At 44.9% G+C, this 13,535-nt stretch overlaps 1 protein-coding gene across 1 annotated transcript in view; it reads left to right on the forward strand.

Annotated features, from left to right (window-relative positions):
- The window catches only part of MRPS9 (mitochondrial ribosomal protein S9), a 58,057-nt gene extending 46,297 nt beyond the window's left edge, over positions 1-11,760 (forward strand). The window contains exons 6-11 of the mRNA XM_040993879.1: positions 895-980; positions 1,599-1,674; positions 4,054-4,222; positions 5,182-5,290; positions 8,625-8,794; positions 11,510-11,760. Of these exons, the coding sequence (XP_040849813.1) occupies positions 895-980; positions 1,599-1,674; positions 4,054-4,222; positions 5,182-5,290; positions 8,625-8,794; positions 11,510-11,601 (702 nt within the window). The 3' untranslated portion in view covers positions 11,602-11,760. The remainder of the gene's footprint in view (positions 1-894; positions 981-1,598; positions 1,675-4,053; positions 4,223-5,181; positions 5,291-8,624; positions 8,795-11,509) is intronic.
- Positions 11,761-13,535: the final 1,775 nt, after the last annotated feature.

A 13,535-nucleotide genomic window follows, 5' to 3' on the forward strand; every position in this document is an offset into this window, starting at 1 on the left:
TTCTCCAACTTAACATTGCAATTTAACAAGTGACTTACATACAGAAAAAGTAGAGTAATAGCAGGAAATCAAGGAAAACCGTAAAACTGTTAACAATACAAACTACATAATGGGAATTTAAACACCATGTGGGTATCAAAAATCTTAGATATCTAGTTTATTCACATCATTTTATATCTAGTTAAATACCACAGACTGGAGCATTTTTAAAGAAAAAATTTTTTTAAAGATTATTTTATTGGAAAGGCAGATGTACAGAGAGGAGGAGAGACAGAGAGGAAGACCTTCCGTCCGATGATTCACTCCCCAAGTGGCCACAACGGCCAGTGCTGTGCCGATCTGAAGCCAAGAGCCAGGAACTTCTTTCTAGGTCTCCCACATGGGAGCAGGGTCCCAAAGCTTTGAGCCATCCTTGCTTTCCCAGGCCACGTGCAGGGAGCTGGATGGGAAGTGGAGCTGCTGGGATTAGAACCGGCACCCATACAGGATCCCGGTGCGTTCAAGGCAAGGACCTTAACCATTGAGCTATCGTGCCGGGCCCTAAAGAAAATTCTTTATCCAGCTTGTGAAACTAAAGGAAATAGCTTATAGTTCTGAGTTTTTTTTTTTTTAACCACCCTCAGTGTAAAATTTTTATAGAGTCATCTTAAAGTCAGCTTAAGTATGCTGTGAAGTGGGATGCTGAGTTTTCGCTGAGATAGTCTACTACCCTTTAGTTTGGATGTGAAATAGCATTATTAAAGGGCGTTTTCGGTTTCCTGTATTCTGTAGTTGTGTTCTTCGAGGAGACCACATTCACAGAAGGGAGCACTCTGGGGAAAGTGTAAAGTACAACTGAACTAATGGTTGCCACGCTCACTTTCTCACTCCGCATGTATGTTTTATTTGCCCCAGGAAGTGTACGGAAAGCTCCTGCAGGTAGAAAAACAGCAAAATCAACTGCAAGCCCAAGGTGTGCTTCCAGGGAAGCCGGAAATCAGGTGACGTCTTTTCCTGCATTAACATCTTTGTAAAATCTAAATGAAAACATGCAACTGACCTAAAGCCTAAAACTAGCTTGGTGTAGCCACAAAAGTTTACTTGGACCAAAGTTTAAAGTTAGGTTTCCAAATAATTGGCTTGAGTCACTCACAGGCCTGGTGAGGTCCAGGCTACCCTGCCTCAGATTCAGCTTTCGGCTAAGTCCCCTGGGAGGCAGTGGGCGATGGCCCAAGTATTTAGGTTCCTGCTGCTCGTGTGGGAAACCTGCATGGAGTTCCACGCTCTGTCCTTTCCTAGGTCTGGGCACCTGGGGGGGGAAGCAACAAACTGAAAGCTGGTTAGACTCTATCTCTGCCTCTCTCTCTCTCTTTCTCTCTTTTTCTCTCTGCTTAGTATGTGTGTGTGTGTGTATATATATATATATATATATTCTAATATATTATACATACTCAGTCATGTATAACAATGACATGTAAGATCTATTGTAATATATAAAATATTGTATGATATTCGTATATTTAATGTCATATAGAATGTGTGCCACAATGCATGCCCCATGAGTGTATACATGCTGATTGCATGGTTAATAAAAGGGAATATATGTGCTATTTTAACAGAGACGTCATTGGCAGCAGATGGCTGATTAAGGAAGAACTGGAAGAAATGTTAGTAGAGAAAGTATCAGATCAAGATGTGAGTAATCTTCTAGTCGAAGGGGACTTGTGCTATAGGAATGCAGTCGTTGGCAATGTTTGGGATGCTGACAGTGGACAGCAGCATTCCTTAGAGAATTTTAACTTTACAGAAGACACCTACACTGCTCAGACTGTGGTCATCTTTTTCCAATGCATCCGTCATTGGTTTTCTCCATGGAGAACCTGGGCTGTGGTCTGGAGGGTGATGCCTTGGGTCTCCACATCCTCCTCTTCTGAGCACTCCCGTCCTCTGCTAGTTGCTCAGGACGTGCGGCAGATGCCGTTATCCCCGTCCGTTGGTGACTTCAGCTAAATCACAGCTCGTTTCACAAGCACGTGCGAAGTGTGAGAAGCCAGTGCAGGTGAAGGAGGAAAGGGACGCAGCACACGGTCGCTCTGCTGCAGTGTGCCGCTGCCTGCCTTTCCTCACGTGGCTGTGGTGTGTCTGAAAGGTCAGACCCTTTCCCCGGGCGATGTGCAGACCACCTGCGCCGGAATCATTTGAATGCTTGTTCCAAGCTGCAGCATCCTAAGCCTCCCCCTCCTCCCCCATGGCACAGCACTCAGAATCACCCAGGAACCCACTTTTTTTTAAAAAGCAAATTCTCAACGTAAATCATGTAGACATTTTTTTTTTGCCTTCCTGCACTACATTTTAATTGCATTTTTATTGTGTTAAATGTTCTAATACAGCTTATGTCACAGGAAGTGTGATGTTTTAAAATGTTTTGATATTCTAAATTTGGATCACTTTCTAGGAGAACTAAGTGTGGAGAATGCCACAAATTGGTCCAAGAAGGATGTTTTTGTTCCACAGCAATGGGTAATATTGTTAATGCCTTACCACCACATAGATTTTAAGGTAGTTGCTTTTTCTCACTTAACGTGTTGGAGAAATGAATGATTCTGAAAACCTTAGTTTCCTTAGACAGAGGGTTGGGCTTCTGGTTCGGGGTAGCCCTGGAGTTGATTTCTGATGCTGTGACTGCCGAGTGTGGCTGCACTTACTTAACTGAAGCATCTCTGCTCCTTCGTGAACACATAATTTCACTGTTCACCATTTTCTGGTTGGTTTGATTTTTTTTTTCTCCATTTCGGATACATCTCAAGGACTTTAATATGGAAGACAAAACAGATCATTCCTATGCAACTAGGAAAACAAAGCAAATGAATGGCGTGTGATATTCAAATCAGGGTACTAGACATCAGAAAAAAAAATCCTGAAGTTCTCGTCTGGTGTCAAGATGAAGGAGATGGGGATAGTTAGTGGCTTCTTAAACCTTCAAGGTGGCCCTGGAGTGCAGCTGGGTCATCCCAGCCGTGACCTGCTGTGGACCAGCAGCGGCCACCGAGCACCAGTGAGTATGCTGTAGGGTTTAGATGCTGCAAGGACAGAGGCTTTTAGGCCTGGAGGGAGGAGAGGGGAGCTCCATCAGATCTGGAGCGGTTGCCTTCTCTTGTGTTTAACAGCACACAAAATAGCATTTGAAGCAGTTAGGTTAAATACTTACTTGACTGATGAAATTTTTAAATATTTTCAAATATTAATGGCAGATTTGTGTTGTAAAAGCAGTGGTGACAAAGTTGAGTATGATTTTAAGGTCGTTAAAAATTAGGAAGTTATCAAAACCTGGTTTTCGCACTTGGTATTAACGAAAGGTCTCAAGTATGCGTTGTTCCCTTCTCCATCAACACTTTAGAGTGATTATTCTGGCTTCTCATTTTAAGGGGTTAATACCAAGTTGTTTACTTTCTAATCACATGTTGAAGAACTATTAAAAAAAATGCACAGAGTAGCAAGGGTAATTTATTTCAAGAGGTTGCCCTTTAAGTCAAGTATCTCTTGAATTTTTAAATAGCTTGATTGTTCGGTTTTAAAGGAAATCATAAACATTAAAGTAACGCAGCTTGAACAGCCAAAGATATATTTGCCAAATGTATTATGAAATTTAAGAGGTACATTTGCTCAAAAATCAAACTCCTTCCATTTTACTACACATAACTGGAAATTATTTATCAGGCTCCTCTTGATACCACACAATTAAAAGAGTAGAGATTACACTTGAAGATCACCCAAATATTTTTTTGGAAAATGAATTTACCTCTCCATTTCATAATCCTACAGAGAAATTTATTTTTCCTTAAATGAAAAATCTCTTTGTTTCTTGAAAGGAAGGAAAAGGTTTTTCACTAAAGACACTCGAGGAAAGTGACGCATCTGCATGCTGTTTTCAAAGCAGCATGAAGACGCAGAAGTGTCAGCCTGTCAAAATTCATCAAAAGCAGCATTGCAAAGATCAAGTCTATAAAAATAGAAAAAAAAATTGAGCAAATGCAATTACACTCGCATCTTCTAATGAATTTTTATTGTCCGCAGTATGCACAGCTCATTCGGCTGCTGGAAAAGTTACTGGCGATGCAGTGCAGTCCCGCAGAAGAGGAATTTGTGCAGAGGTTTCGCAGACACGTCCCCATGCAGTCCCAAAAGCAGCTGAGTGTCCCTCTGCAGCATGACGAGCAAGGGGTGGCCTTCAGCTCCAGCGAAGGTAACAGCGTCCGTGCAGGGCAGATCAACTCCGAGAGAGAACTTGCCACGATTTGTGCTTCCTCTCGCTCCCTCGTGTCCATTTTCTGATTGTTCAGTTAATTCTGTACTGCTGCATTGGACTCCCTGATCCTGAAGATTCTACCAAAGTCACAGAAAGATAAACAACAAACTGTATGATGTTCCAAAAAAAAAAAAAAAGTGCATACAATGCCCACACAATGGTGCCAACATTTTCTTTTCATGTATTCATGCTAAATCCTTTTAATTTTGCATCTTGCACTGATAGAATCATTACAGTAGTTACTGTAAAGGTTCGTTCTCCAGATGTAAAAGATTCAGGGAATGTGTGTGTCAGACGCCGAAAGTATATAAAGTGAAAACTTGAGGCCCTTCACTCCCGTTTTGCTTCAACATCTCAGTGACATTTGACACGTCACGTTGTTTAAAAATCGGCCTTTCATTAAATGATGCATTTGCAGCCCTTGAAGTCTTGAACACTATTCCTTTGTCACGTTCAGCCACTGTTTTTCAAAAAAAATGTGACCTTTTCCTGAGGATTTTTAAAAATACTTTTATATTATCGAAACATATTTTTATATTTCTACCAGTTACATTTTGTTTTATACTTACCTATCTTAAAATGATGAGACATATTTGTAAACATACTGTGTAAATTAGGGGGAGGATTTTAAAGAAAGCCATATGAGTTTATCAGTTTTGGAGACTGATTTAAGACCACTGTGATACTGATAAAATGAATTTGATGAAGAAAACTACCTGTTTGTGAACAGTTTGGTGGTTTTATTTTTGTTTGACTTTCGTAGCAGTTTTAGAAATTTCCTCTGTAAAGTGTTTTCTTTCTACTGTTCTGCGAAGATACATTTTCATATAGTTTTACCTGTCTCAAAGCTCTGGTCCTTGAAGTTTGCCACTAATTAGAATCTTATATTTTTCAAGGTAAAAGGAAGACTGCAAAAGCAGAAGTGACTGTTTATGAGCGAGGAAGTGGAAAAATCAGTGTGAATGGAACCGATTATCTGCTTTACTTTCCGGTCACACAGGACAGGTTGGATTCTGGTTTTCCTTCTGGTTTTGGATTTTAGGGAAAGATGTCTTGTATTACCTCCTGGTCAGTTCAGAAGGCTGGTGACTTCTTGCTTCAGTCTGAATGGTTCATCTTCTTTCCACTGTACCGACAAGCTGAGTAGCAGCTCGTGCCTTTTTGTTTGTTTGTTTACTGGAGTTTTCTGGGATTTTAAAGAAACATCTCTAGGATTCCGCATGAGTTGACTCTTATTCCTCTTTGTCATCAAATCCCCCTGGAAGTTGAGTATTCTTAGTTACATGTTCTGGATTTTTGCTCTGTAGTTTGGGGTAGGGGCAGGGAGGAGGTGTGCTCAAAACCACACAGCAGCCACGGACACCAACCACCGGCTGAGGAAAGAGTGAATGAGCCTCTTGCACCTTATATTTATTTTACTGGTCAGGGATATTAGAAAAAGTCTTCCACACCATTTAAAAATTACGCCCCCCCCCCATCAGAGGATGTTGATTACACAGAATATATTGAGCCAGCAAAGAAATCTGACATTTATAAGTTAAAATAAGAACTCAGTCAGGCTTTGCTCAGTTCCTAGTATCTTTTTAACTTTGCATCCCAGGGAGAAAGAGACATTAGTCATAAATAGATATTCCAGCTCTTCTGACCCCCTCGATGCACTCATCTTGCAGCTCTCTGTAGTCACTAGGGAAAGGCCTTTTCTCGAGACTCTGGTTGTTTTTCTAGCAGTCACTGCCATTACCCTCAGTACCAGGAGTTCCGTCTGGTTAGTTCCTCTCTCCCGTTTCCTGAGTGTGTGGCGGTATTTAGGGTCAAAGGGGCTGCAGCTGCTCTGATGCTAACGCTGATGTGAGGGAAGGAGGGAGGACTCTAATGCGACGTAAGCTTCTGAACAGAATAATTGCTTGAGGAAATGTATGTTTATTTTATTTGTGTGTGCCTGTGTCAAGAAGTAGCTCACTCTTAACTCTATTTAACGTGAATTAAACTAATTCTGCCATCATTCTCGCAATGAAAGGGATGGAGGAAGCTTGCATCTCCCTTAGGAAAAGCCCGAGCAAGACCCACTCCGCATTGGAAGCTCCAAGGAGGAATGGCATTTGACTGATAACCTGTCTGTTCATTTGTATTCAGATGTAACTCCTGATGATTTAAAAGCAAGGCTCGAATATGGCTTGATCTCACAATTAAATTATAGCCTGAGCTCTTACTCTTCATTTGGAATTCCATGGGCATCTGTAAAGACTGTCAGTGTGGCTAGTCTTGTTCTGGGCGTGGTGGTGATACCAGAGCTATTTAAGATACAATTCCTATCATCAAAGAGGATCTTGTTTGGCTGGGAATGGTACCCCGGCTCTCTCATCGTCTTTAAGGATGAGTAGGGGCTTGCCACCTGCAGCCTGCTGTGCCCTGGCCCTGCCCTTGCGAGAGCAGCTCAGCAGTTCACAAGGCTGCACACAGAACCAAGAATTGAGGATCTTGTTTCCAGTCCTGTTTCTTAGCTCTATGATTTTAGCCTCAGTGCTTAAAGACGGCTTCCTTAATTGGCAGCAGGGAGTGGGCCTTGATGGTCTCTAAGATGCTTGGCCACATAGTAAAGCTGCTGACTTACCTAGCCAGGGTTCTCTGTTTAGGAGCTGTTTGTTTGTTTCTTTGTTTTAATAGAAACTTCAGCTGGTTGTTGAGAGTATGGACTATGTTGGCCTCACGCTATTATCAGGATATTTTATATTCATTCATCCCCTTAGCAACAGACATATTTCATGTTGCAGTGGGATGCAGAGATTGCTAACTTTTCTGATTTAGAAAAGCTTAGTTTTGTTGGACAACTCTTAGCTGAGCGTGTCTGCCCGACGAGACGCATTTCTCAGAAAAGACTAATCATGTATTAGGAAGATAGGCTCAGCATTTTAAGCAATTCTTAAAAAGATGGAATATGTAATTATGTATTTAATTACTTGCCACAGAATGGATGTCTTAGGAGTGGCAATCCCAGAAGCTATAAATGAAGAACTTATTTTTAAAGCAATACTGATTCAGGGATAGCTGTTTCGCCTGGTGACTCAGACACCTACCTCCCACGGCACAGTGCCTGAGCTCACCGTCTGCCTCTGGTCCCGACTCCAGGCACTAGGAAACAGTGAGAGTGGAGCAAGTGGGTGGCTTTCTGCACCCACCTGGGAAAGCTCCTTGAATTCTGGGATGTGGCTTCAGCCTGCTTCGGCCCTGGCCATTGCTCGTGCACTCTCCCCCTCCTCTCTCTCTCGTTCTCTCTCACCCTCCTCCCCTTCTCACTTCCTTGGTCTCTCTCACTCACCTTCTTGCTCCATCTCAAGTAGATGCGTAAAACCCCAAAACACACTGATGCGGATTCATATACCAAAAAAGCAAAATTGATATGTAACTCAGGATCCCATGTGGAACTCTTTGAAGCAGAAAAGATGCATTGTGAAATATTTTCATGCTGTGTAACTGTGTTTGCATGTGTCCAGTGTAATTAAAATTGCTGGCAGTGTAAATGTCGTTACCAGTTGTTCATCTTTTCGCTGTTTGCTTCTGTTTACAGTTTCGTGTGTGGGTGTTGTATTCCACCAGCTTCCCAGTGTCCAGGTTCTCCTCTTGGACATTTTAGCTCCCTTTTGATCTTTAGCAACATGAAGTTTTGGTTTTGTTTTTTTTTTTCCCCCCCTAAGTTTAACCCAAATTTCTTTCATTGTAAAGCAGTTCTTAGAGATTAAAATTATACGAATCTCTTGGAAAATCAAAATGAAAGTCTGGGGAATTCAGACAGAGGAGGGTCTAAACTGCTGAGCAAATGAGCATCAAGGAGCCCCTGTTTGCTGTGTCACTCCCCTCGCTCAGTTCCTGAAGGCATTTTAGAAACCTGTGTGCACAAGGCAGGTTCGGAGATTCCAAGTGGCATCAGGAAATTATTTGGAAAGGCTTAGTAGTTTATATGTGATCATTGAATCTTGCCGGGTTAGATTCAGTTGACTGATGGAGTGCCCTGACATGAAGACCTGTTTACAAGGTTATTTCAAGCCTTGAAGTTAGAAGGGGTCAGCATGGGGAGAGAGGCACCTTGCTACACTCCATGTGTAAAACATGCTCAAAAGAAATAGAAAGGAGCCTCGGGGTGCCCTTAGCAAATTTTCCCAAATGTCAAAAAGCTCATTGTTCTTGTATCTTAGTGTATTGTCTTGACTGAGGAAAGAAAGTGGGATAAGTATAACATTGCATGCCTAAAAAGTATTGTTTTTATTTTAAAAGATGTCCATAATTCTAAGGACCTCATATCCTTTAGTAAAGTTAACCACAGTTTCCTTGTGATGTCCTTCAGAGAACAGCTGATGTTTCCTTTTCACTTCCTTGACCGGCTTGGCAAACACGATGTGACCTGCACAGTGTCAGGGGGCGGGAGGTCTGCGCAGGCTGGGGCCATCCGTCTGGCCTTGGCAAGAGCCCTGTGCAGCTTCGTCACCGAGGACGAGGTCGAGTGGATGAGACAAGGTACGGGTCGAGAGGGAGGGATGTGATGTTTACTCAGTTCTTGTTCAGCCGTCTGAAAGCAGTGAGAAAATCCTCAAGTATGTTCCAACTTGCTGGCCTTTGTTATCATGCTACAGCCATGATGTATGCTTCAGGTTTCATTGCTACCAAGTGAGCATGGATTAGACAAAGAGTTGGAGGGCATCTCCAGGAGGGGCTGTGGAAAACTTACTCGAGTGTTAATGCATAAGCTGTTTCAGTCCAGTTTAGCAAACCTTAGTTGCATTGTTTTTAAGAAACAAATTAGTTGTTTGTTTTATCACACAAACTCATATCATGATTAATAATACCCTTAAGATATTTGTTTTTCCAAAACTCCTGGAGATTATCCCTGTGATGTTAGTCTGAATTTTCTTTCCTGCCCTCTGTGGCTCGTGTTACCTGGTCCCAAACCCTGCAGTCCCTGTGCAGCAGTGAAAACAATCAGGCTACTGCTTGAAATCAGGCTTCTGTTGTAACGCCTTTTTTTGACATTACTTGTTAGAGTGACGGTGACAGGCAGACAGAACTCACGTCTGCTGGTCCGCTTCACAAATCACATGGACAAGACAGGGCTGGACGCCAATCCAGGCCTCCCTGGATGTAGCCAGTTCCCTGAGCCAGCCCTGCTGCTCCCCGGGGCTTCTGTTGGCCAGAAAGTGATATGAGTAGCCAGAGCCAGGAACGAAACCCACACGCGCTGATGTGGAAAATGGGCATCTTGGCCACTAGTCGAAATGCCCTCATCTGTTTAAAGACGTGTACTGCTCCAGGGAGATTCAAACCGGGTAGTCTTGATGCTATTTATGAAAGGAAAAAAGTGCTGTGTGTTGCAGCCAGCTGGGCGGCCCTGGGCACGCACACTTCCATCCTCAGGTCCTCAGGCTATGCACTGTGGCTTCCAGAGTCCCGGCCTTCCCACACCGGCTGCTGGGGCTCTAGAGAGAGTATTGTCTTAAAAATCCATCTGAGCAGGCTGGCAGCTGTTGCAGGAGAAGTAAAGCTGCCTCCCACCACGCCAGCATCCCAGGGCTGCTTGGAAAATTCAAATAAAGATCTGGGGAATCAAGACAGAGAAGGCTCAAGTCCCGGCTGCTCAACTTCTGATCCAGCTCCCTGCTAATGTGCCTGGGAAAGCAGTGCTTGTGCCCTCGTACTCACATGGGAAATCCTAAAGAAGCTCCTGGTTCCTGGCTTCAGACCCAGCCCTTGTGGCCATTTGGGAAGAGAATCAGTAGATGGAATATTTTATCTGGCTTTTGCTGTAACTCTGCCTTTCAGATAAATAAATCTTGTTTTTTAAAAAAAAATCACATATGGGATGAGCATTATGGTGTAGTGGATAAAGCTGCCACCTGCAACCCTGGCATCCGATACGGGCACTCGTTCGTGTACCTCTAGATCCACTTCCCATTGCGCTCCCTTCTGTTGGCCTGGGAGAAGCAGCAGCAGATGACCTAAGTGCTGCTTACGTGGGAGAAGGAAGAAGGCCCCGGCTTGGGCATGACAAATGCTGGCCACTGCAGTTGTCTTTTTAAAAAATCAATTTGCAATTTCCATGAACTGGGATTCGTATCTGATCATCAAAATATTTTCGTAGGACCTAAATGACCAGCTCTGCTAATTTGAGTGTATACCTGCAAGTAATCACCCACAGTTACAGTTTAAACTAGAACTTAGTAAGACTTGTACTTTGCCCAAAATATTGTCTAATTTTATGTGTGCCCTTGAAATGTAAGTAATTCGAATAAGTTTGAGAATAGAATAGGAAGTTATAGTTTTTCTTTGCTATCAAGCCATTAAAAGACCTCCAATAAAATACCTAATCTGTGTAAGGGAAATGCTAGATAATTTATTTATAGAAACATTTCAAGAGCCTTTTCCTCAGCAGAAATTCTTAGAATCTGTAGCCTTTACCAGCATCCACGGCCTCGGCTACCAGTAGCGAGTTTCCATTGAGACCACCTGCCTAGTCACCCACTGGGATTCTGTGATCCCTAAAAACAAAAATGACTCCTGAGGAAGAGGAGTCGAAGCATCCAATTGAACTGACTATTAGTCTATGATAAACTATGCTGAGAATACGATGTTTGAATCAACTCTTTAGATTCTGAAACAAAATGCCAAGGAATATTATCACACCAGTCAGGCTTGCCTTTCTCAGATGGAATTAGACAGGTCCTGTAGTGTCATGTGCTCACATAGACACGGTTGTCTACAGGCGTGTATATTCATGGGGTGTGTGTGCGTATACGAGTTAGCACCTGCTGTCTCCTACCCCCGGGCCTCACCCCGTGACAGGTTCACACCTCTGCCTCTTGCCCACATTAAAGCTCTCGCCTCTGTAAGAATAAACGTGCAACCTAAGTTCCTTGGCACTGAATGGTGACCGCTCACAGAAGAACAGCTTAATCCTAAATTGAGCAAGCTTGAAATCCAAAAGAAAAGTCATAATTCTGTACGAGATTAGGAAACAGACCCAAATAACATGGCTGGCATCTGCGAAACGGGAAAATATCCCGAAAGAGTTAAAAGAAAAATAGACGGGCGCCATGGGACTTAACAAGAGGCCGGTTGGTCATCACAGGTCAGCTCGCTTGCCGGTGGCCTCTGGTCCTGACAACAGAGCCTCTGAGTTCACGCTCTTCACCTACTTTTCTGCTCAGCAGTCCCCGTTTCTCTCTCTCTCTGCTGCAGCCGGACTCCTTACCGCAGACCCACGTGTCAGAGAGCGCAAGAAGCCGGGCCAGGAGGGAGCCCGCAGGAAGTTTACCTGGAAGAAGCGTTGAGGGAGTTTGCGCAGGACCGAAGACGAAAAGGCAGGACTGCGTGCCTGGAGTGCGGCACCCACACGTGCCAGCTGTGCTGGGCGACTGCAGGGCATTGGCTGTTGGGAGGTGATTTTGTTTTAAATACTATATGTTGAAAAGATTAATTTTAAAGAATTTAAAAAAAAAAGATTGTCAGCTTCGTTCTGTTGCTTTATTTCTTAAAGTATTTCAAATGATAGGGTTTTTCATTTTGTTGGTTTTTCGTCTTCTGGGTTTTTACAGTGTTTTATTTTAGGTGGTGCTTACAGAGTTGATCAGGGTGGGAAGGATCCAGGATCAGGGAAAAGTGGTCCTGAGCACTGTTTCCAGGTTTTCCATTTCTTTTTCCTGTATCTGGGGGGGCGGGGAGGAGGAGGAAAAAAAGGGGGGAACAGCCGCACCCAGCCTCCCAACTGCCAGACTGGGAAAGACCTCCCAGCATCAACCCAGGGTCCCGAGGTGGCGCATGCGCCAAGGGTTCTGCCCAGGTGCCTTCGATAGTTCTGAAATGTTGTCCATCTGACCAATGCAAGGATGAGGAAACACGTACAATGTCCACTGGCTGACGTGATCCACCTTAGGGTCTCCATTCACCAGGCATTTGCTGTCTTTGTTGGGCTGGGCTGGTTGTCCCATTTGTTTTGTTCTCCTTCCTCTGCTGTGGTAGCAGATGGCCTCTGCAGGCCCCAGTGGGCTACCATATCCTCTGTGTGGGTCTGGGCCAGCCATCCAGTACTCCATCTTACTCACAGGTGGGCCCAAGGGCCCGGGCCAAGCGAACCAGGCCCCCACTGGACCCTTCGCCCCTGTGCTCATGGACCCAGTACCCATTGCGCATACAGGCTCAAGGACCTGGGCCTGAAAACCTGGACCTTGCCAGAACCCCCACCACCACAACTTACCACCCCAATGGCTCACAGACCCAGCAGCCACTGCACACGCGTGCCCGAGTACCCAGATCAGGTGACCCAGATGCCACTCCCCCGGGGCTCACAGACCTACTGTGCAGGTAGGTCCAAAGACCCCTGGCCAGGTGACCCAGCCCCCACCCCCAGACTGGCATGGCTTGCCTCACCTCGTCATGAGACCAGCAGACACTTCGGCCTGGCTCGATCCAGCCTGTCCTCAGTACCAGCTCCTGCTGAATGGTGCTGCACCCTATCCTGGCCCAACCAGTCCACTGTCCCAGCCCTGGTGTGAATTGCCTGGTTGCATTCTGACCTGGCCCCTCCTGTACCCTGTCCTGATCCTCAGATCTCCCAGGAAACGAGACCTAGCTCAGTTCATTCTGTACCTGCTCTGACTGTCACAAGTACCAGTGGGTGCTGGAGTCTAGCCCAGTCTAGCACTCCCCAGACCCAGCCCCCACCCATGTCATGTCCACCCTAGCTTGCTACCTTCATTCTGGCTGATGGGTTCACAGATGGGAATCCCATCCCGGCCGTGGTGTCCCCTTTGCTCCCCAACCAGGGTAGTTCCCAACCACAGATCTTGTGTATACCAAGGAAGGTTGCTTTTCCACATGGGTGGGCGTACATAGCATCAGACAGATTCTGCCCTCAGACCCCATCCACTCACGTGCTGTGTCACGCACCAGCCTGTTCCAACTCTCACTGGTGGGTTGTTTGATCTAGCCCTGCAAGCACAGGCCTTGTCCGTGGAAGATCCTCGGAAGTCATTCCTCACGTGGACGTGACTCCTCAGTCCCCACTTGCCCCTACCTGTGCCATCCCCTAGATCAAATGTCAGCCCACACCCCGAGTCCACGGAGTGTGATGCTGGGCTGCCCAAAGGCTTCACCCGGCACCGTTGGCACCTGGGCTGCCCCGGGCCTCCCTTCCCCTGGGGAGACACACCACCTGACTGTTTGCTCACGTGCTGGTCCAATAAACCAAATGATAGTTCTAAAAACA

Source organism: Ochotona curzoniae, unplaced genomic scaffold, assembly GCF_017591425.1.
Source record: "Ochotona curzoniae isolate NIBS_2020 unplaced genomic scaffold, NIBS_Ocur_1.0 contig_883, whole genome shotgun sequence".
Classification (NCBI taxonomy): Eukaryota; Metazoa; Chordata; class Mammalia; order Lagomorpha; family Ochotonidae; genus Ochotona; species Ochotona curzoniae.